The sequence below is a fragment of the Vipera ursinii genome (assembly GCF_947247035.1).
Source record: "Vipera ursinii genome assembly, chromosome: 3".
NCBI lineage: Eukaryota > Metazoa > Chordata > Lepidosauria > Squamata > Viperidae > Vipera > Vipera ursinii.
This window is the reverse complement of record NC_139516.1, coordinates 65003419-65028756: the sequence shown is the minus strand read 5'-3', so window position 1 is coordinate 65028756 and position 25338 is coordinate 65003419. Positions and strand designations below refer to the sequence as shown.

The 25338-nt window shown below is 39.6% G+C and overlaps 1 protein-coding gene across 2 annotated transcripts in view; it reads left to right on the top strand.

The window, feature by feature from the left end:
- DAB1 (DAB adaptor protein 1) overlaps positions 1–25338 on the top strand; it is a gene marked incomplete at both ends in the record, with an annotated part of 184670 nt that overhangs the window by 107181 nt on the left and 52151 nt on the right. For both annotated transcript variants that reach the window (XM_083360534.1, XM_083360533.1), the window contains one exon: positions 23625–23756. In XM_083360534.1, the coding sequence (XP_083216660.1) occupies positions 23625–23756 (132 nt within the window). The remainder of the gene's footprint in view (positions 1–23624; positions 23757–25338) is intronic.

Genomic DNA, 25338 nt, shown 5'->3' with positions numbered 1-25338 from the left:
TTAAAGGGAAGAAAACTGTAGGATTTTTCAAGGTCAGAGAATCCGTATTATAGGTGATTAATTTTAGCCCAAATTTTGTTTGTCTGATGGTGGGCTTGCTGTAATCACCTGATTTTTTTTCTTCCTTTCTGGAATTTTCTTTATAAGATACCCTGACCTTTTCAGTGCGCTTTATTCAGAGGTGTGCTAGCTGGAAACTCACTGATTCTGTAGTTGGTGTTGACTCTTACTGACCACATATTTTCTACAGTGGGAGCTCCTATGAGTCCCTTATTAATTTTTTGGGAATTATCTGTGTCACCAGCTAAAAGAATAGTAGTGAGGCAATGCATAGTGGAATACTAAGGAACAATTTTCTTTCAACTGCCTTATCTCATTTGCAGAAAAGAAGGTGCTAAGACAAGAACTCTCAACATTTGAACTTAGTCCTTCATAAGAGATATGGCAGAAGATCTGAGGAAAACCCAAGAGTGAGCAGGATTGCATATAATTGTTGGGTAGCATCAATCATTCTCAGCTTTCTTGATTCATTTGGTCAAAGGTGAAGAGCAGGAAAGATTAATCAACAAAAACAGCATAGAACATAGAATCATAGGGTTGCGGGGGGACCTCAGAGGTCTTCCTGCTTAATGCCTTATGCCATCACAGTCAAATAGTTGTTCAGTCTATTTTTGAAAACCTCCAGTGATGAAGCATCCACAGTTTGGGAGATAAGCTATTCCATTGATCAATTGTTCTTGCTGTCAGAAAATTCCCCCTTACTTCTAGATTGGAACTCTCTTGAACAAGCTTCCACCCATTACTTCTTGTTCTGTCTTCTGGTGCTTTGAAGAATAAGTCAATCCCCTCTTTTCTGTGACAGCCCATCAAATACTAGAAGACAGTTATCATGTTCCCCTCCCTCCAATTCTTCTCTTTGATAGGCTAGAGACATACCTAGCTCCGTCAACCATTCATCACACAATTTAGCCTCCAGACCCTTTATATACAGCAAGAATATGAAGCACAACAAGAATGTGCTTGCTCTTCTGATCATGGAGCACACACACTTTTTTCTCATGCCCCAACCTATTTTTAGAGAGAGAGAGAGCAATTGGTTGGGAAACTTTTGGCAGAATACAGCAAACCCATTATGAACAAATCAGCAGCACATTTTTGGTCTTCTCTATGGTAATGCTCTGAGAACACTGATACTTGGATAATAAAATTATAAAATGAACCATAGAATATTTGAATGAAGTCATAGGTCTGATTAAGGAGAGATACAGACTGTACAAGCATTGTAAACCTGGAGAGAACAAAGGCTGTGTTGCCACCTGAAATAAATAATGAAGAGGAAGCAAGCACTATTCTCTGCTAAGCCATGAAATAATAATTGCTTGTGTTTAACTATAAGGTGAGGTCAGCACAGCATTAGAGACATGCCACTTATTTTCCAGCAAGAAGAAAAGAACAAGAAAAAGAAACAGATACTGTGTAAGTGAAGTAGCTCTGCCAATTTTGAACTAAGTTGATATACTGAGTATTTAACTAGTGTATGATTGCGATTTTGTGATTCAGATTGGAGAAGAAGGAGTGAAACTTAATGCCAAACTTAATTTACATGAAAACAAGAAAGAGTCAAGCTTGGCTTTTGTTTTTAGGTTCTGCTCTTGAAGTCCTTGGAACCTTATGTTGTGGGATTGCTGCCTCAGCATAGGTTTCTCAGTGCACCATTTTGGTTTAATTGAAATAGAGTGATATTATAATTCAATGTGACAAGCTCTTTGGGGCAGTAGAAATGACCACCTCTGGATAATATTGAAATTTCTTTTTAAAAGGCACTTTCAGACTGTTCTCTCACACAAACTCTTTGATATGTTTTTTCTTTCTCTTTCTTTCAAAATACATCAATTTTTAATTTAATTTTAATTTTAATTGAAACTGAACTTAATAAATAAATTAAGTTTACTTCAAACATAGCATCAGTCTACTATAGTTTCATGTAGCATGTAAAAGTATCTACGTATAATAACTTGGAGTTTTCTTTTTCTCCATGGTCATGCTGTTGGATCTCTTAAACAAAAAGAAGAAGTAAACAAAACAAAACAAAACCCTCCAAATCATACAGTTATTGAGGCTAGGGCTAGAAGCAATAGGCATTTCCATCAGTTCAGCAGGATAGTATTGCTAAAATTTATAGCGAATATCCAATCTATTTACCATTGCTTGCAGTGGAAGTTTCCATAACAAAGCACAATCCTTGTGACAGCCAACATTCTCAATCCCTTTCTCTTCCGTATTAGTTCATTCATATTGGGAAGGTTCAAGAGACTCTTGCAACTTAAAGGGTCTCCATTAACTCTTAGTGTACAGTGCACATTTCTCTTTTGTTATTATTGGCCGGCTTTCAAACACACCTTCAAGCTTCTCTGATCCTTAGTCTAGATGAGCCTGATGCTATGCAACAAACATTCTTCTTACTCCTTTCAGCTTCTTTCATTTCTATTTCAGACTTGTGCAAGTGTATTCCTTTTACATTGGGTTCAGAAGTTGCATCCCCTGTTTCCACATTTCTTTTTACCCATTATTATTATTATTATTATTATTATTATTATTATTATTATTATTATTATTATTATTATTATTATTATTATTATTATTATGACTTATATACCGCCCTATTCCCGTAGGACTCAATATATATATAATGAGCATTTTATTTACTGTAGCAGCTTTAAAAATGAAATCTGTACTTCCCCACAGTATTTAGTACAGTTATATCGAAACATTTTTCATGAAACATGTAAATATTGCCCAGAAGCAAGGATTTGCATCCCCAGTCTCTGATGTTTGACCCTGAAACAAAAGTCCTTCTCCCCTAAATGTCAGTAATGGGGAAAAAAATAATGCTTCATGAGAATTTTGGCAGTTTGATGTCATTTAGAGATGTGAAGACAACCTGATCCAGTTTAGGAGAAGCTATCTAGGACAGGGTTGTAAAGAGATACATCCAATAAATAATCTATTCTAAATAAGAATCAGTTCATCAGCTTGAGCCTATTTGGGGAGCTGTGAACACTACATTGGGTATTTTAAGTATCCACAAGACTTAAGATTGTCATTTTACACAAATGTACATAAATGTTCCCACCAACTCTTAGCGGAGTCACAAAAGGGATATTGATGGGTTGTTATTTTGCTACTCCCAGGAGTACAGGAATGATCTAACTTAGCACTCTGGTTTTGAATTACAAAGATTGTATGTATTGTTTATTTGTATATACAAATATATTGTATATCATTACTAGACAATCACAATATTTATTTAGTTTTTCACTTTCCACAGTTGCCCACCTCAGCCAAGTGACTCTGGGAAGCTTACACTTTTAAAACTATAAACCATTAAGACAATTAACAATTTCTTTTCCATTTGTAGATAAGCCTCTTCATATTTGTCCTGAGATTATACCCTCTTTTGCCTCTAAAAGGTGACTTCCAGAAGTGAAAATTTTTCTTGCTTTTTGTGAGCCCAATTTAATTAATAGCTCTATGTCACAGAGATTTATTGTAGTACATTAGTTTCCAGTCACATAGTACATAAGAATATCAGAATTGGAAGGGACCTTGGAGGTCATCTAGTCCAACCCCTTGCTCAAGCAGGACACCCTATATCTTTTCAGAGAAGTGGCTGTCCAGTCTCTTCTTAAAAGCCTCCAGTGATGGAGCACTTTGCCAGTTTTTTGAAAATACAGTTATTTCCCAAAAAGAAATGAGTGAGGTAACTCACTGAGGTGAGTATGAAAAGTGCTTTTTCAAGAGGCACCTGGACTTCCTTCATTTTTCTTTGAAGACCTTATGGTTCTCATTCAAGAAGCTTTATTGGAACCAACAAAGCTTTATACTGAATAAAAAGTGAAACATCTTCCAGGAAAAACAAAGAAAGTCCAGTTGCCTTTTGAAAAAAGCACTTTGAGACAACCCTGACTTGAATGATTGAGAATCTCGTAAACATTTAGCCATCACTGAGGTAAAGTTACTTCAGCGAGGTAACATAGCAGTTTTGATCCTTGCCCAGTTTTAGTCAGTTTATCTACTGTCATCTTGCATTTTGTACTCAAATCTTTTTTTCTTTCTGTATGTTAACACAAATAACTTGTCCTCTGTTAGGTTTATGAGATATGCATCACTGTGTTTTACACAAGTTCTGTGCCTAAAATCATAAGCTATTATTTTCCTTGGAATGAAAGAACCAAGTAACTCTTTCTTTTCACTTTAACCACAGCATCATATCTTCCAGATGCTACTTTAAAAATGCGTCTTAGGGAGGGATGGATATATCAGTATGTCAAATAGGTTACTCATTACTTATTCATTATACATCCCTATGGTCAATATTGAACACTAATAATAAGTCAGGGTTTGTGAGAGTAAACATCCTAAGAAAAATATATCCAAGAAATGCCAATAAATTACCTCCAAATGCTGTGCAACATTTTTCTGACTTTTTAGTATCACAAATTCAATAAGTGAATAAATTTATAACAGTAGCTCATATTTGGCTTTAAGTTCTTGTTTTTCTCAAAATCTGAGGACTCAAGCATTTTTCCATTGCATGACATCCATTTAATTGTGATCTACTATGTATTTGTCCTGCAGGGAGCAGGAGTGATTTTGGTTTCTTAATGTACTTTGTGCTTGTGAGAGTGCTAGGATGAATCTCCTCAAAGCAAAGATGCAATACTATTTGCTTTCATGAGGCACTTTGCATCATCTTTCAATTTGTGTCAACTACCATTTGCAATATGTTGATAACAAACTGTGGCGACATTAAGCCTAGCTTCACTTTTCTAAGCCAGGATGCCATTTTGCATAATGAAGCTGCTTCAAGATGATGTTTTGTGAGCCTCCACCAAAGTGAAGCACCCCACTGAAGATATACAGAGTTTTACCATGGATAAGGCATGTTGATTATGTAGCAGTGATAATGATAATGTAGCAATATATTATTTACTTATAATTAGCAACATAACCTGTGCCTTCTAAGTATGAAAATCCAAAATGTGTATCCTGAGAATGAACAGCAGACTTACTTATCTACTGTAAGGTAAAGGTAAAGGTTCCCCCGCACATGCGTGCTAGTCGTTTTCAACTCTAGGGGCCGGTGCTCATCTCCGTTTCAAAGCCGAAGAGCCAGCGCTTGTCTGAGGACGTCTCCGTGGTCATGTGGCCAGCATGACTAGAAGCCAAAGGCGCACGGAACGCTGTTACCTTCCCACCGGAGTGGTCCCTATTTTTCTACTTGCATTTTTACGTGCTTTCGAACTGCTAGGTTGGCAGAAGCTGGGACGAGTAACAGGCGCTCACTCTGCTACGCGGCACTCGGGATTCGACCCGCCAAGCTGCCGACCTTATCGACAAGCTCAGCGTCCTAACCCACTGAGCCACCACGTCCCTTCCTGTACAGCAGTATAAATATAGCATCTATATTTCATTCAGCTATCAGTAAACTGATGGATCTTGAAGAGAAAAATGGTCTTTTTCTCAAGGTGCAGTCTATTATGAAACAATAAGAAGCAGAATGAGGGAATATTTTAAGGCTGACTTGTTTATGGCCAGTTGCCGGGATGCCTATCACAAACAAGAAATGCTACACAAGAATGACCAGGGAATGCTTTGATGTTACACTGACAGATGTTGGGGGGGCGGGTTTGCTGGCTAATAAAATGTATAGAATCCTAGTACCTCTTACTTTTTAATATGGATTTTAAATGAAGTGTCCTTGAGTTTAGGGGAATTCATCCCTTGAGGCTTTTTTTTCTCCCTCATATTTTGTAATCGCTGTTATAACAAAATGTGTTTAAACAGAACAGATGAGAGTGGGTTCCCCCCCCCCCGAAACTGAGACAGATGCTGTGGATGTGCCATTAGGAAATGATGAACGACATCTGGCATGGCATCTTTTCTGCTTGTATGTTTATGTAAGACATAATATATTAAAACATTGGCTGTTTCTCTGTTTATTTGAATTGCGTATTCTATGATTAGAAGTGCTCTCTCTGTGTGTGTCTCTCTCTTTGAATAAGAATGAAGAGAATGGGTGAGGGGTGACATGATAGCAGTGATCCAATATCTCAGGGGCTGCCCCAAAGAAGAGGGAGCCAAGCTATTCTCCAAAGCACCTGAAAGCAGGACAAGAAGCAACGGATGGAAACTAGTCAAGGAGAGAAGCAACCTAGAACTAAGGAGAAACTTCCTGACAGTTAGAACAATTAACCAGTGGAACAACCTGCCTCCAGAAGTGGTGAATGCTCCAACACTGGAAGCTTTTAAGAAGAGCCTGGACAGCCATTTGTCTGAAATGGTATAGGGTTTCCTGCCTGAGCAGGGGGTTGGACTAGATGACCTCCAAGGTCTCTTCCAACTTATTATTATTATTATTATAAGACAATTCTGAGAGACAAGTTTTGGGAAACATTTTTGAAAGAGTATTATTTCACTTTATGTCAGTAATGTCCCACAAGTAGCAATGAGTAAATACTTTTAACTATATCGATATGAAGGCAAATATACCTGTCCCAGGATAAAGTTGCAGGATCCAATCTGGGTCACTCACTGAGACCAGAGGTTTAGGCTTCCGAGTTTTTGGACTCGTGCTGGAGTCCATCCTCAGGAACTTCTCTCTAGCAGAGTGTGTGCATTTGGGCTATTCTCTATGTGGTATTTATATGGTAGCTGGTAGTGTGTGGCTTTTTAGTTGTTGATTGGGATGTTGATGACCATGTTGTTGGCTTTTGTTTCCTTGTGCTGCCAAGCCCTCACCTCCTAAGTACTTGATAGGTTGGTGGTAAATCAGCCCATTTTCCAGACTTCCATCACCTCTTAACTATTTTTGTACTTGCTCATACAACAATTTAGTAAATGCAAAATTGAATGTATGTCCTTGTTCATTGTAGTGGGAGACTATGGATCTCGTCAGACCGCTATGTTCTTGCAGACTGGTGGTTAGCTTCCTCCCCGTCTGTCCTACATAGTTACAGGGGCAAGGGGATCCAGTAGATTACATTGGAAGTATCTCCCACCTCCAAGCAATCTTTGCAACATGTTAACCCAAGATACTAGATTTGGAGAATAGAAGTATGCAGAAAATGGGTTACCTTCCCATTTCATGTTCATTACAGCTATACCTTTTGCAAATATAAATTTAATAATTTTAATTTATTAAAATATATTTTATTTTAATTTATTTATTTATATGGCCTTAACTCTGAATGAAACAATGTGTTTCATTTAAAAAAGATATCTAAACTTAGTGATAACTTCTATGGATAGCTTTGGACAAATCTATAAGCATCCATTTACTTTGTGAACATTCATAAATTTTCCTAATCTCCACGTAGTTTTTATTTATTTATTTTATTTATTTTATTACATTTGTATACCGCCCTTTCCCTGAGGACTCAGGGCGGTTTACAGGGAATTAAAAATTTTATGTAATGATGGACAATATAAAGTCAGCATAAATATATTTACCTTGTTGCCATGGAATTGTGTCCATATTGTGGAAGGTAGTAAAGCTTCCAATTGGTATAAATAATTGCAACATTTGTTTTTTGTTTGTTTTTTTTGTAACATTTGTACAGCTTTCCAACTCAACCAAAGTGACCCTGGGTGGCTAACAAAAAATTCTAAAAGCAGTATGGGAAAAATGAACACCATATCTTTGGAACTTTGCTTTGCAGACTTTCAATAACTTGTATCAGCCTTAATGGAAGCATATTTATTTGCTCCTGATAACAAGCTGATCTGTAAAAGAAAAAGGAAACCCAGTTTATATATTCCATTTTCTCAATCCTTAGGAAGTTACTATAAGATAGATGACAACTGTTTTATTTTTGTACAGGGGAAGAAAAATTTGAAAAAGTAAGGCAACAAAAAGAGCTTTATTAAAACATATCAATTAGTCCAGCTGTTCTCTTTCTGTGTTTTTGAAATAATATAATCTAATGTATTATATTTTTTTAAAAATCCCAAGTAATTTCTTCCAATTTAAGTGTAGGTCTTTATCAAGGGAAATTGATAGTCTGTGGGCAGCTACTCATGTTCTCATAAAGCCTTTTCCTTCAAAAGAGCATAACTTTTTTAAAAATATTTTTTCTTGCTGAAGAATGGCCTTCTAAACACTTGAAAACTCATCCCAAATATTTCTAAAAGTTATGGTGTCCCTTTTGTGGTGTTTTACCCAGAAGTGTTGTTACAAAGGGTGCAGAGTCCTCATAATCAATATTGTTTGCCATCAAGTTATTTTTAAGATGCAAAAAGGAGAAACAGCAGCTGAACATGATAATGTTGCTCTTCCCTTAAAAAACCAACCTAGTTCTTGATTTTAAAAGAGAAATGAAAGAAGACTGCTTCCCAGCTGCTATCCTACTTGTTATAAACTTATGTATTGCTAACCCATCTATGAAGCTAATGATGTACTATAAGTTGTGGCAGGCAAGATTCCCATAACCACACAGTCTTCTCTGCTGTGGTATAGTTAGCAAAGCAAAAAGCCATTGGTAAATGTAAGGCTTCATTACTGTGAAAGGCGTTAAAAGTGCTGTATAAGCTATTAAGTAACTATGAAAGCCACAGGGTATCTGTTTCTCAGATTCCCGTCATTGCAGTTTTAAACAATACATTGCATGAAGTGACATTGAAATGGATAGACTATGCCTGTAGATATGCCTAAGGACTAGTTTGACATTACATTTTATTCTGTAACCTAGATTTTTGTAAAGCAGTATTGGGGTCCTTCTAGCTAATATACAGATTTATGTGTAATTCTCATCTTGCATGTTCTCAAATCTTGTATAACAGGCTTGTTTATGTATTATTTAAAATGTTTGCCCTTTAGTTTTCAATTTTAGCATATTATACAGGTATGTCAAAAAACAAAACATAATACTTCATCACAAAGTAAAACTGCAGGTAAACAAAAGCAGCAATAATGAACAGTGGAGAGGTGGTTTTATGCCCAGCAAAACTTTTGATTTTGAATATCTTCTTGAAACAAGGCGCACTATAAATTCTTTTTGAAACCACATTTAACTTACTTATAGAAAATGACAAAATATGTCCATTGGGAATGCTGGATTCATTTAATGATTATGTGGTTTGCTTAACTACTAATTACCTGTCATAAAAATGGTCATAAAATCAAGTCCTATTAGGTTGTGACCTGCTTAATGCCTGGAACAACCAACATTCCAGGTTTGATTGTGGTCATAAGTTAAGGACTGTCTGTACATCATAATTGCATGGGCTCATTTCTGAGCTGGCAAATTGTGTCTAAAAACACAAAATTAAATTATGGAAATCTGACATTATGCAATGCATGGTGTATATGTGTATATATATGTTATTTTGAAATAAAGATATAATATTTGTCCTAATCAATAATCATATTCATAATCCAGTGTCACTAAGGGACATGTTAACAAAGGTGTGAAGTGACTTTAAACCATCATACATTTATGCAAGAATAGAAAATACCTTGATTATAATTTGTAAAAATCTTTAGCTGTTGTACTAAAACACTATTCTTTGTTATATTAAAATGTTTTGCTTCAAAATACAGGAGAAGAGTTAGCAAACATACTGAATATTGCAGGTAAGCTAAATACAGTGTGTATAGGTAATTATCCCTTAGATGAAGCCTCCTGAATACACACTGTGGATGTAAGATAAGGAAGCTAACAATCAAAGCAACTTGGTTCCAGTCATATGGAGGACAAATTATGCAGATTTTCTTTCTTTAATCTTTCTTCTTTCAAAAATATGGGGGGGGGGAAAGACATGAATGCTTGAGAAGATTGGAGAGAGAAAAACTTGTATAAAGTAAACTGGATGGCAGAGAAGGGTGTAGCTCAGATCCTTTGGGAGACTGAAACCTAGGGAACCAAATTTATATCATTTAATATTCAGTGAAGCTTACTGCACCTTCCCAAAATGTTTGGAATTGTTTAGAGATTATAAATAAGTCTTCAGGTAATCTAGGTTGCAAACAATGCTGAAAGATTTCCCAAAGGTCCATTAAAGGGAAAAGGAGGTGCATGTATACTAGATGTGTGATCTTGTTCAAAGAAGGGGCTACCTGAGAAGGAACATCAAGAGCAATATAAAAAGAGGACTAAGACCTTTGTTTCAGAAGAAACACTGTAAGTTTCATTTGGAACCTTTTCCCAGATTCCTGCCTATCCTTGGCAGAATTTGCAAGAACATGAGACTTGATCAGACTGAAGTGTAGCCAAGTTGTTTGTCCAGGTTAGGATGATATATTTTAATTAAATTTTCATCTTGGGGATAAATTTGGGTTCAGAGTATTTTCTACTAATCTTGTTGATCTTGCAACTATTTGGGGAGGAACTATTGTGGGGATGACATTGTGAAAGTGACATTGGTGTGCCTGCTCCACACATAATGAGAATCGACTAGGTTTCAAAATATCCCTTCCCTCAAGAAGTCATTCCTGAATCTAGTATATCAGCTCAGAAATACTACTAAATACTGCTAAATAAATAATGTCAAAGAATTATAAGGAAACATAAAAAAATGATAGGATGTGAATTATTCATATTAAGTCTGTGCATTTTGCATACTGTGCTCTTGAAATGGTTTTTAGGATGTGAAGATTTATGAATCTTATTATACATTTGAACATTCCATTCAGAACTTGAATAAGGAACATGTGGTTTTATTTTATAAAGCTAGATAATCTGTGAGAACTTGAATAAGACTGACTTTGCTCACAGGATGCCATTAGTCCTCACTGGCAAAGCTGATGAGAAGCAATAGACACATTTTTGTGTCTTCTATACAATACTATGTGGTGTTTAGACAGAATTGGTTATATAGATCAAAATCAGCATGACTGCAGGGGAAATATAGGACCACTCTATGTGAAACTAGTGAGGGCTCCAACATGTGCTCACATATTTAGAAATATGTAGTGTTAATAACAGATGCTTGAGAATATAGACCCCAGGAAGCAAACACATGATGGATCATAGAGTTCTCATTCACAGCAAAATGACCAGATTCAATTACCATATTTTGGACGCATTATAAGAAAACCAAGTTCCATTGAGACTGTGCTAAGAAAGCTGGAAAGAAAAAGAAGAAAGAGGACAACTAGAAACAAAGTATATGTATTCAAATTACAGTGGTAATGGATGCAGCAATGTAAGATCTGACGGACCAGTTTGGGGACAGATTATCCTGGAGTTTTATTCTTGGTAAAGGGCTGAGGCTGACTTAATGGCAAATAATAATCAACAAAAGCTAAAACTTAGGGTGCTGTGTAAATGTTCTCTTCCTAATTTCTTTTTTCTTTAAGAGCTTTGAACTTAAAATAAAGGATAAATTTAAAAGAAGCTAAAAGTTTTGCTCAGATTTCTGGAATAGTACTTTTCTAGCCCTTTGAAATGGAAGAGAAAATATGCTAGTATTTAAAAATTCTGTGGACACGAAGCATTTCTGAATTCTTGTTTCTAATCTGGAGCTCAGCCTGAATGCTACACTTTAAATTAAGCAGAACCCAACATTGTATAATCAGAATGTATTTTTCCTGAAATTAAATTATTCCAGGAATCGTAAACATTTAGAAGTGAATAGAAAAAAAAATACACTAAAAAGGCTATTCCTATGTCCTGATCTTGTTATAGTTGTGTTCCATTACTTTAATCCTTTTCACAAATGTAAAAATAGTTCACCGATTTCTTTGCACACACATAGATTGAAAACATGAATCAGTAGTAGCTGATTTCAATCAAAGTGTATTTTTCTTGCTTGTTTTTAATTAGTTTTCTAGCAGAATAGTAGCAGGCAGATAAGTATGAAATAAAGATTGTACATGAATATGCCCTGAATAATGTGAATATTCTGTTTGTAGAACAACTTAGAACTCCGGAATTAAATGGTGTAACTAATTAGTTAAAGTAGTCCATGGACAATTGATATGTTCTACATTGAATTTAGAAGCTTTTCAGGACTAATTGTTTCCTAAAACAGATGAATGTTCTAAAGTACTTCATTCTTATACCTACTGTGTTGGGACACAACATGCTTAATAGAGTCTAGGAATTTCTTGACAACCATTTACTTAAATTCTCTATAAATACTGCCAGGATAGTGACTATAAGAATATTTTTTCCCCCTTCTGTTCAATTGAGTCTGATTCTTTACTGTTTCTTAATAGCCTGGTACAAATTACAAGGTAGTACTTTTGCATCAATCATTGGAAATATAATGATTTTCCATGACTTAATGAGGTTTCCAGAGTAAATAAAAATGTTTCTATCTGCTATCCCTGCATTAAAGATATTTTACCATAGCATAATAATTTTTATGTCCAATTCCACAAATGAATGTGATCATAGATTAATTTCTGTGCAAATACTGCTTGGCAATCAATAAGGTAATGACAAAAAAAATGGATTTAATAGGACCCTGAAATAAAGAAAGGGGGATACCTAATTTTACAATTAGAAGGAAAGCATACAGCTTGAATGCAGAAGAAAATCTAATAAATCAATACAATTATATTATGTAAATAAGCTAATATAATTAATACACTTGAGAATATGTAGCACTCATGAAGAATGCTTCCAACAAAATTAATTTACTCTGCTAAATTTATTGGCAGATATGTCATAATATATGATCAGTAGGATATAAGCAAGCTTTTGTGAATGTGACTTTGTTTGTTTGCTTAGGATCTGGATAATTACTAAAAACTTTGGAACCCTAGAAACCTCCGTTCGGGTCTCTAGTAATACATTCATTCAAGAAGGGGTCTGGCAGCAGAGTATTTGTTCCATTATGTTCCATGATTGTACAAATGTCTAAATAATTATGGTTCTTCAGTTGCTTGCATGGCATTCATCCAAAATATTGTCAGTTGTCCTTTTTGCAAAGCTCCTAATAAGCAAGCTAGGGCATCACCATCTTTTATACAGTTACTATCACTGTTTAGCTTTCAATTGTACTGGAATAAAATGCCTTATATCTGTTTTTCTTGCTCATATCCTGTAAAGCAGGGGTGTCAAACTCAATTTCACTGAGGGCCGCATCAGCATTGCGGTTGCCCTCAGGCACCGGGTGGGTATGGCCAGGGTGGGTGTGGCCTACTGGGTGGGCATGGCCAGCTCTACATCATTCGCATCAAGGATGCCTGTGGGGGCCTGGGCAGGAGTGGGACAGATCTGAGGGTCTCTGGCAGAAGGAGGGTCTCTGGGCCAGGGCCAAGGCAGTGGGGGCCATTCCCTCACTGTTTCCAGGATGGCTTCGTGGGCCACATGAAACCACTTTGCGGGCCAGATCTGGCCCCCGGGCCTTGTGTTTGACATGTCTGCTGTAAAGAAATAGAGCTGTAGAATAGAGTATAGATGCACTAGCCTGTTTGTACTCATTCTTCTCTAGAGCTTTAGAATTTTAGGATTGCGATTCTTAGAAAAATAAACAAATCCAAATCTATATAAGTATCCTGGCTTGCTTAAAATCTCTGTTAAACCCTGAAACCTACATGATTATTTTTATGGAGTGTTTTATACTTACCATTTCTTGAAACAAAGGAAAAATGAATCTGATAACCTAATGTAGGAAACCAACATATCCAACCTCTGGTTAAACCAACATTCATATACAGAATCCATATTCCTCATAATTAGGAATATGGAATGGAGATGCAGTTTTGAGTGCCCGCTGAATTCAGTATATTCGGAAGCCCTTATTTGTTTAAACAATGTATATAGCTGCTGATCTCATAACAATTTAGACAGCATAGATTTTCTGCTTAACTTTGGGTCAATATTATAGACATTTCTCTTATTTGGCTGGAGTTAGGATGTTATGCAGTGTCTCCCCGCCTCCTCCTTTCTCCTGCTTATATATTATTCATTCTTGTAATCCAACAAAATAACTGACAGAAGATGATGCCTGTGGAAGAAATACAGAAATTATAAAGAATATTTAAATTATGTATTTATTGTAGTAGCCAGTATCTATTTTAGCTAGGCTCGGACTTCTACATTTATAAGAACAGCAATTAAATTACATGTTTAATATTGTAATCTAGTTTGGGAACACTGCTGCATTAAAACATGATTTAGAAAATTCATTATAGAAATAATAAAAACACCCACCAGGACTGGCACCCATCTCTTTACAATTGAGCAATCCACTTTGAGCAACCCAGTGGGCTGTTTTCCCATTAACTTCAGTTTGGTAAAAATGTCATTTGTCCATGCACACAACAGAGGGCATGGGGCTTCTTATATCACCCCTAGATATGGACATTGTTTGCTTTACAGAGGTAAATCATGAGATTATTATCAAAGCCTTAACCAAAACAAGGCATCAGTTGGAGGTTTTATATAAGATTGATAAATATATTTCCTTTAAAAAGAAATTGCACAATAAAACTGAGATCTCTGATTAATTCTGAAGTTGACCCCAAGAAAGACCTGCTGTTGTTGTATTGTGGCTCTCTCTTGATTGCTCCAGCATTTAATATAGGTGATAAAGTACCACCCCTAATGCAACAAATCTGACTCAAAGTTACTGCGATTGGGCAGGTGGGGACCTTGGATGTAGCTCCAATAAATTGTATTCTAATCATCACCTGTTTTGATTATGATGATATGTTATAAGAGGGGATGTCTTTGGAGACCAACCTAAAGCTGCAGTTGATTTAAAATGCAATGGGCTGCTTATTAGCTGCCACATATTACACCTGTGCTGTGGACCCTGCCTTACCTTCAAATAACCACTTTTAACATTAAAAGGTCAGTGTGATTTCGGGCCTTAAATATTTTCAGAATTGTCTTCTCCAGCCTGAATCAACCTAGTCAAATCAATTTTTCTGAGAGAAGCTGCTGCTAGTATCCTACTTTCCAAAAGTGATGGGAGTTAAGTCATGAAAATACTGTTTTTCTGTGACACTGTTTTTACTCTGTCGAGCAACTGTCTCTCAAGATCAGCCAGTGTGCTCATTTCAGAAAAAAAGATTATAGAATTCTTCTGGAATTTTTGTATTATTGCTGGTTTTGCTTTTAACCTTGGCTTTGACTGGCCTTTAAGTCAGTGTTGATTTATGGCAACTGCCTGGACTAGTCTCTCCAATTTTCTTCGCAAAATCTTGAAAATGGTTTGGCAATTGTCTTCTTCCTATGGCTGAGAGAGAGTGAGGGACCCAAGGCCTGTCATCTAATTTTGTGCCTAATGTGAAACTAGAATTCATGATCCCCCAGTTTCTAGCCTGGTGCCTTAATCATCGCACCAGACCAGCTCTCCTATTTATACTTACCATGGATATTTTATATACAGTACACAACTTAAACCTGTTTGTTTAGTGACTGTTTGAAGTTACAACAGCCCTGAAAAAAGTGACTTAAAGTGCCTTAAAACCAGTCCTCACACATACAACCATCACAGCATCCCCATAGTCATGTGGTCAAAATTCAGGTACCTGGCAACTGGAGTGTATCTACAGTGGTTGCAGTATCCCCGGGTCATGTGATTGCCTTTGTGACCTTCACAACTGGCTTCTAACAAGCAGAGTCAACAGGGGAAGCTGTGTGGCTTAATGACCATATGGACTTACTCCATCTGCTGAGCTGCCCGTCTGCTGGCCCTGCTGTTTTTCGGCTGCTTCCTGTTGTCCGCCGGCTGTTTCTCTTTGCTGCCGCCTTTTTCGGACTATTTACGGCTGCTTGGGGCCGCCCGCTGGCCCTGCTGTTTGTCGCCTGCTTCTTGCTGTCTCCCGGCGGTCTTTTCCAGCGGCGGCTTTTCCGGACCATTTGCGGCTGCTTGGGCCGACGCCGGCTGTCTTCTTCTTTGTCAGCTGTTTCTCCCCGGTTTGTCTGCGGCTGCTCGGGGCTGACGCCGGCGTTTTTTCCTGCTCCTCGGGCCTTTTGGGCCGCCTAGGCGTTCCCAGACTGGCCCCGGTTGTCGGGGTGGACGCCGGTGAATCTGCTCGGGCGGCGGCGATTTCGGGTGATGACGAAGGCGGTAATGGCGGCAATGATGGTGATGGCGGCAATGGCGTGGGCGGTGTCCCCGGCGCTGGTTGCGGTGGTGTCTGGGCCGCGCCTGACGCCGACGACGGCCTGCGCTCGGCAGCAGCGGCGGCAATACGTGTTCGGCGGCGACGGCGAAGATGGTATGTTCTGGCCGTTTTTAGCGGCCCAACAGCTGATGAGACATTTCTGGGGCCTGCTTTTGGACTGCTTACGGCTACACCAGCATTTCTTGGACTGTGTGCCTGTTTGCCGGCGACTGACTCCGAGCTTTCTCGGCTTTTGGCCCTCTCGCCAGCGGTGGGATTTCCACGTTGCCCTATTTCGCCTTGGGCTGCTCTTTAGCGGCACTGTCGCCCTCGGGCCGTTTCGACGGTGGAAAGGATGACTGTTAGTCATCTTGGCGGCGACGGCGTCTTCAGTCCATTCAGTGGCGGAGAAGATGACCGCGGATCATCATAATGGTACTAGGATGACGTGGTTCCCCCACCGCCTTTGGACTGCTTTTGCAACGATGTTCGCAATTTGGACCATCTTCACTACCCTGGCCTGCTTGCCCTTTTTGTCTCGGACATATGGACATATATACTTATCATCTTATCTGCCTACCTTCCCCCTCTCCCCTTGGATTTTGGGACATAACTGGGTATCGGCCACGGTGGGAGAGTGGCTTGACTTTTTCCATCTGCGACCCCATGGAGGTGAGAGCTCTATGGGGTTGCCTACCCAGACGATATCTGGCCCACCTCCAGGAACAGAGTTGCAACCCGTCGTGAGAGGGCGGGGGGTGGCCTGTCTCTGGGGGCACCCAACTGAGTGGCAGTGAAGTTGGGTGGGGACCAAGATACCTGTCTTTATGCTTCGATCCTCCCACTAATGGGACGCCTTTCCTGGACTTGCTAGACTTATGCGGAAATATACTAGCACGGATTTGTGTGCCCTCAGGGGAGCCCCCCTCTCCTGGGTGCGACCCGCCTCTTTAGACACCTTCAACCTCGATGACGGGCCCGAGTTTTGGGACCCTGAGAGATGGCCGGGCAGGGGCAGGGGCCGTCAATATAAAGTTAACAGAAGGCCTCTGATCACTTTTTTATCTAGATTTTTTATAGGGTTAGGGAGGGGGGTGGGTGATAAGGGTTGTTTGGCCTTGGGGGGTGGCCAATCAACCATGGTTCAGGCCGGACTTGGGTCTGACCGCGCGGCGGGAGAACGGGGTGTCGCTGTCTCCGGAGCTCTAGAGCGGGTCGTGGGATTACCAATTCCCACGACGGGGAATGGCAGCAGGCGGATAGACAGGGGGCCGTATCGCTACCGGGAGGGCCATCTCCGCTACTTGCAAGCGGTGAGGCGCTCCGACCCTCTGCTTCTTCCCCGATGTTCCGGGAGCGAGGATGTGCAGCCTCCTGAGCTCCGGCTGGTGTATCTGAATGCCAGGTCTGTGGTTAACAAAGCTCCCCTCGTTAGGGATTTAGTTGAGGGTGAGCATGCGGACCTGGCCTGCATCACGGAGACCTGGTTGGGCCCAGAGGGTGGGGTCCCTTTGGTTGACATCTGCCCACCAGGCTTCCGGGTGCTGCACCGGCCTAGAGCTCAAGGTAGGGGTGGGGGAGTGGCGGTTATTATTAGGGAGACCTTATGTCCGCGGGAGACCACCGTTTCTCAGATAGTCGGGTGTGAGTCTCTCTTTGTGAGATTTGGTTCTGGGGCGCAGTTGGGTTTGCTGCTGACGTACATTTCGCCTAGTCGTACAGCGGCAGCCCTGCCCGAGCTGCTTGATATCCTCTCAGGGTTGGTGGTTGAGTTTCCCAAACTTATAGTTTTGGGAGACTTCAATCTACCATCCCTGGGAGGCTCATCTGAGCTAGCTCGGGAGTTCATGGCTTCCATGACGGCCATGGACCTGACGCAAGTAATTTCTGAACCAACTCATGAGGGAGGCCACACTCTTGACCTGATTTTTTTATCTAGACGGTGGTTGGATGATCTTGGTGGGGGCTCTCCATTTATTATGCCCCTGTCATGGACCGATCATCATCTCCTGCGGATGGTCTTCCGTTTTGCCACCCCCCGCCGTGGGGATACGGAACCAATTAGATGGTACCGCCCCAGACGCTTAATGGATCCTGATAGATTCCAAGCGGTGCTGGGGTCCCCACCTGCCTCCATTGCTCACAGCTCGGCGGATGCCTTAGTGGAAACCTGGGAAAGGGCAGCCACTGAGGCACTTGACCGGGTTGTACCCTTGCGGCCCCTGACCCGGCGCAGATCCCAGCGAGCTCCATGGTTCTCCGCGGAGCTCCGGGAGATGAAGCGTCGGAAACGGGGCCTAGAGAGCTGTTGGAGGTCGAGCCGATCCGAACCCGACCGGTTGCGGTTAAGAACCTATATTAGGTCTTATCTCACTGCGATGAGGGTGGCGAGGTGTAATTACTTCTCTACCCTCATTGCGTCCGCAGATAATTGCCCGGCCGCCCTGTTTAGGGTGACTCGCTCACTTCTTAATCAGGAGGTGAGGGAGGATCCCTTGCAGGGTCGTGCCGAGGAATTTAGTCAACATCTGTCGGATAAAATCGCTCGGATTCGGACCGGTTTGGACTCCAGCTGGGCAGAGTCAGGCGATCAGGACACGGACGGTCTTGTCAATGTTATCTGGGAAGAGTTTGATTCTGTGACCCCTGATGAAGTGGACAGGATTATGGGGAGGCTGAGCTCCTCCACATGTTTGTTGGACCCGTGCCCTTCCTGGCTGGTTTATGCAGCCAGGGAGAGGACACGAGGCTGGCTCCAGGCGGTTATATCTGCTTCTTTGAGTGAGGGTTATTTCCCCACCGTCTTGAAGGAGGCGGTGGTGAGACCTCTCCTCAAGAAGCCTGCCTTGGACCCAGCTGTATTGAACAACTTTCGTCCAGTCTCCAACCTTCGCTTTCTTGCGAAGGTTGTTGAGAGTGTGGTGGCGCATCAGCTCCCTCTGGTCCTGGATGAAGTGGATTATCTGGACCCCTACCAATCGGGTTTCAGGCCCGGGTACAGCACGGAGACGGCATTGGTCGCTCTGGTGAATGATCTCTGGAGGGCTCGGGACAGGGGATATTCCTCTGTCCTAGTCCTATTAGACCTCTCGGCGGCTTTCGATACCATCGACCATGGTATCTTGCTGCGGCGTCTCAGGGGATTGGGAGTGGGAGGCACGGTTCTTCGGTGGTTTTCCTCCTATCTCCTGGGACGTTCGCAGTCGGTGTTGGCAGGGGGGCAGAGATCGACCCCGAGGTCTCTCGTTTGTGGAGTTCCTCAGGGGTCGGTTCTCTCGCCTCTCCTGTTCAACATCTACATGAAACCGCTGGGTGAGATCATTCGTGGTTTTGGAGTTGGGAATCATCAATATGCCGATGATACCCAACTTTTCTTTTCGACCCCAAACCACCCCAGTGATGCCCTCGCTGTGATGTCCCGTTGCCTGGAGGCGGTTCGGGTCTGGATGGGGAGGAACAGACTTCAGCTCAACCCTGACAAGACTGAGTGGCTGTGCATTCCGGCATCCCGGGACATTCAAAATGTTCCATCTCTTTCTATGGGGGGTGAGCTCTTACCCCCCGTGGATAGGGCTCGCAACTTGGGAGTCCTCCTAGATTCACGGCTTACCCTAGAAGATCATGTAGTGGCCGTGACTAGGGGGGCTTTTGCCCAGGTTCGCCTGGTGCGCCAGTTGCGGCCCTATCTGGACCGGGATGCCCTGTGCACGGTCACTCATGCGCTCGTGGCCTCTCGCCTTGACTACTGTAATGCTCTCTACATGGGGCTTCCCTTGAAGACCACTCGGAGGCTCCAACTGGTACAGAATGCGGCCGTGAGAGTTGTCTTGGGAGTTTCCCGGTACTCCCATGTTACACCTTTGCTCCGCGAGCTGCATTGGTTACCAGTTGTCTTCCGGGTGAGGTTCAAGGTTTTAGTTATGATCTTTAAGTCCCTACATGGCATGGGTCCGGGGTACCTCGGGGACCACCTGCTGCCGGCTTCAACTCCCCTCCGCCCTGTGCGTTCCCACAGAGAGGGCCTCCTCAGGGTGCCTCCGGTCAGGGAATGCCGACTGGCGGCCCCCAGGGGGAGAGCCTTCTCTGTGGGTGGCCCGGCTTTGTGGAACCAACTGCCGGTGGAGCTCCGGACGGCATCGGACCTCCGAACTTTCCGTCGTGGTCTGAAGACCCATTTGTTTGAATTGGCCGGTCTGGCCTGATGGGGAGCTGGGTTTTAAATTGTCATTTTAGATTGTATTATTGTTTTTTAATTGGGCACTGATTTAATCTTTGTTTTAACTTTTGTATAGTATTGTATTTTTATTTATATGCCCTGTGAACCGCCCTGAGTCCCCAGGGAGAAGGGCGGTATATAAATTAAATAAAACATAAACAAAACATAAACAAACCATATGATTCATTTAACAACTATTATGATTCACTTAACCATGGCAAATAAGGCAGTAAAATTGGGTGTGAATCACTTAACAGCTGCTTTGCTTAGCAACATAAATTGTTCCAACTGCTATCATAAATCAAGGACTACCTATAATGTATATTTGTTTACCATTAAGCGTCTTAACTTGTAGATTACAAGTCAAATTAATTCAGTGTATTCAAATCTTCATAATATGTGATTCATATATTTTATGATATAAAAAATAACAAATATGAATGTCGAGAAAATTCATCTTTGAAACAAATGCCAGTTTAGAATGTTATCTTAATCTCTGCTGAACTTTCTTTAAATTCATTTTTCTGTGCTAATTAAAAAGATAAATTAAAATTTAGCAGAAAGGATATTTCTCTTGTGTTTCTCTGTACTGTTACTGCCATTGATTGACATGAGATTTTCTTAATCACTATAATTTATAATAGGTTATAACAACTTAATGAAAAGATTTCTGCATATTTAGTTAGCATGGTCTGTCTCTGTGTGCCTGCATTCTGTTTTAGCTTTATGAGATGTTTGCAGATTTAAATTAATCACATGAAATCTGTAAAATAAAACCATATTTTTATACAAGATAGATGGCATGCACACACACAAAAAGTTAAGATAGTTGTAATCTTTGAACATTAATGAAATGCTGATTAAATGATATAAATTAAGCAAAAAACCAAAGCCTTTTTAATAAGAAAAAAATAAATTTGTGCAAGAGGGTTCCTGTCTTCATTCCTTAATATTATTGTGCTTGTATAGCAATTCTTAGGAGTGGCATTGTCTAAATTGTATTGTCAGAGCAGTAGGAAACAAGCTATGCAAAGTAGAATTAAAAAAAGTCTATATATGTAGAAACAAAGAAAATATTGGGAGAAGAGATTGAGAGCTATAATGACAGTTACGTGATTTATTTATTTCTTATAACAATTTTTGCACTATTCAGTCAAGAATTCTAGAAAAATGTTAAAAAAAACAATTGCCTCAATTAAAACTTAGTTAAAAGCTCACAAAGCATTAAAAACCCCACTTATAATGATGACCTCCTAACAAGGGGTAAGAATCAAATACTTATCTTAAAAAGAAAGCTTATAACATCACCTCTTGATTGCCAGAAGTGAATGGGCCCACATGCCTCTTTGGGGCAGTGAATTCCATAATATAGATGCAACTAGGGAAAAGACTTGTCTTCCTGTTTATGATCTTCTCATACTGTACCATCAAAACCAACAAAATCAGAATGAGGCAATCCCTGAAATGATCTAGCTTTGTGCTATATGTTTTACATATACTAATCAGCACATTACATTATATTTAATTATATCAGCACATTAATAATTTAATTATCAAATATGGCTAATAACCAGTGCAGCAACTAACAAAATGTTAATGTTTTCCCTGAGTAGTAGATTCCCTCAATTAACAGTCTGGTTGTTGCATTTTTAGGTTCCTATTGTCTTCAAAGACAGCCCTCATATAATAAATAGTCCAACTACCTCATGAGTATTTGAGTTATAACTATCTAAATGTCATAGACCAGGAACATCTACAACTGGTGCACTACCCAAGCTGACTAAAGGTCCTTCTGATCAGGACTTGCACCTTCTATCTAAGCAGGAACCATGACTCCAAGATTAGCTTGAATCAAGGATCAGCTCATTCCAAGGAAATTGTTTCATTCTTTACAAATGACCATCAACTCCCTCTTACTAGAATTCAGTTTGAGACTTTTTTCTCCTTATCTAATCTCTTAAGCATAAATTCAAGACTTTGCTGCATCTCTGGCTTAGTCTTGTTACAGTAATATTGTTGAATAACCTAATATGCTTGTTGACCTGGTGGAAATATTAAGTGAGATAGGTCTGTGTAAGCTGTAAATTCCCAACTTATCTCAGTTTCCAGGGAGTGGAGATTGAAGTCCCCAAGCAGTAGGGGACTCTTCCAATCAGCCCCCAAATAAGGCCCGGGTTTTTCTGGACAGCCACAATTAAGCAAGAGGGCAATCAATACATCAACAACTATCTTATCTCTAGGACCCAAATTCACAAATAGCAATTTGTATCTAGTCATCTCTGGCACACAGCTTCTTCTTACTGCCAAAGCCTCATAACTATAACTATAGCAGTGCATTCTCCCTACCCTTTGCATTATGATAGTTGCAGGACCTGACACTTGGGAAGACAAATTTCCAATGTAGACACATACTCAAAAATGCATGCTAAGTCAGTGGTGAGCAAAGATAAACCACTGTACAAATGACAGAAAGGAATAACAAGTTCTTTTCTATCTGAATATGCACACAAAATTATTATTATTTTTTTGTGTAGAGAAGAACCATATATTGTGGTGCAGTTTATATCTGAAAAATATATATAACTGAAACTAAACGTGGATATCACACTGCTTTTTGTCTAACCTATACATTTTTTTTAATATATCCAACTAGAGGCTACATGTATATACTTGCACCCATTTTTCCTTGTAATATAAATAATTATACATTAGAGTTCGAATCTTCTCCATGCAGTAGTTGTCCAGGATTTTTTGGAAATAAAGTTCCAGAAACCAGCTGGCCTTTAAATCTTACTTAATCTTACTTAAACAGTAGCAATATTAATTTCAGTGATAATGCTAGTTCAGGATATATGTTCAACGGTAAGGCAGTTTTGTCGGAAAGGCCATTTGAAAGATACTGAAGGATGGTAAAGGAATTGTAACAACTAAAGCTTTCTTAATGATCACAAGAAAAGCAACCTGTCATTGAAAGATCTGAAATTTGGCACAATATCACAAGAGAGTTTGTGATAACAGATGAGGAAGATTCATCTAAGTGAAAACAAAACAGTAGATGAAACACCAAAACCACCTAAAGCATGAAATGATTATAAACATGATCAAACCACTCAGATGTAGTCTGGAAGAAAGTGTGCTTGAAGCATTGCTTTTCATTGTGATCCTGCTGTTTTGGCACATTTATCTTTATAAAAATAAATCGCATGACTCAAATCAAACCATGAGTTTTTCATCGTGGGATTGTACATTTTCAGACTTATCCTCATACAAATAAATCATGTGCCTCAATCAAACCTTGGGCTTCAATTAATAATGTTCTTGTGCTTTGTTTATGAACAGCTACTACAGCACCATCATGCAGTACATGAAATTTCATACATCGCAAAGGATATCACAGACCATCGGGCCTTTGGATATGTATGTGGAAAGGAAGGGAATCATAGATTTGTGGCAATAAAAACAGCCCAAGCAGTAAGTATTAAGTATCATTTCTCATTTATATCATCATTTTATCACCTTTAGTAGCATTCTTTATGCAGTATATAATACTGTCAGAAGTCCCTGCGTAAGTGTTCTGAAATGACAGTTTAACAATATCAGTCTTGGAAAGAAATGGGCAGAGTCATCCTTCCCAGTTTTTCTTGATGTATTGCTTCTAATTAGTAATTATTTTGCTTTCTAATTAAGCTGTACACATCAGCTGAATACAAATCAGTTTACTTAGTCCCCTCCACTCTTTTAGGTAGAAAATAATGGAAAACAAATAGCTACTCTAAGCATCTTTTATGTTCATTTTAATTTGCCATTAATTTGCAAATATAATGTGTATACAGTAAATAAAAATGAACCTTCACCTAATTAAAATTTGAAGCTTGACCAGTATAAATAAAGTACAAATTAGTTCACTAGGAATAGATGAGACTCCCTCCCACCTACTGTACAAAGATTTCTAAAACTGCATTTGTAAAACTTTACAAAACCAAATTAAAATATAGTAATTACAGATGTGAGTTCAGACTCATCAGTTTCAATCTCAGATAATATGTTTTTGCTATATCTTACAATTTTGAATTAAAAGTTTCATTGGGAATGTATAGTAAGTTAAATTTATGCTTAAGTAGCATGAACTATTAAATAGAGTCACCAATAAAGCATTAATAACTTTAAGCTTGAGATGGGTGAACATCAGTTACTCATTTTCAAATTGGATTGTGTTTGAGACTTCATTAAGGAAAAAAAAAATATCTGAGAAGTATTGAATTATGCTCTGATAATTTTACTTTGGTTTCAGTTGCATTTTTTTCATTGCACTATCCATAATGGACTTTCAAAATGTACTCCTTCCATTGAAATATCTCTAAAAAAAAACCAGAGGCACTTAAATTTAGATTGCAGCCACAAAGAAATTTTGTATGAAGTCCTAATAAGGATTTACATGCATACAGAAGACAGAACATTATGACTGCTCTCCAACCTACTATTTATAGGCAAGGTTGATGAGTAGGTGGTTTGGCTCCAATTTCAGAGAGTCCTAAAAAAAAGATTATTTGAAACCCTTCCAATTGGAATTCAGGATCACCTTTGCTCAGAGCTGGATGGTGTATCCCTCCTTGTCCCAGCAGCATTTGATACTCTTGATCATGATATCCTTTTGGCCGTGTGCAAGGACTGTGTATCATAGACACTATTCTGCATTGGTTCTGTTCTTTCCAGCAGCTTCTATCTGTGTTGTTGGGGGAAGAAAGGTTGAACCCAAGGATCTTTCAATTTGGTTTGCCTCAGAGCTTGACTTATTTTCCAGAGCTGTTTTATATCAACAAAACCTGCTCTGAGAGATCATTCCTCAGTTTAGAGTTAGTTAGAATCGGTATGCTGATGAGATCCAAATTTATATCTGTACCTCAGGCCAAGCAAAGGGTGGCAGTAGAAGTCTTTACCCAGTTCCTCGTGGCTGTGTATATTGAAAGAAATCCAGACAGAATATCAATGAAACAAAGTTCCTATTGGTACAAAACCTTCTAGGAGAAGAATATCTTTCTGTGAATATTCCATC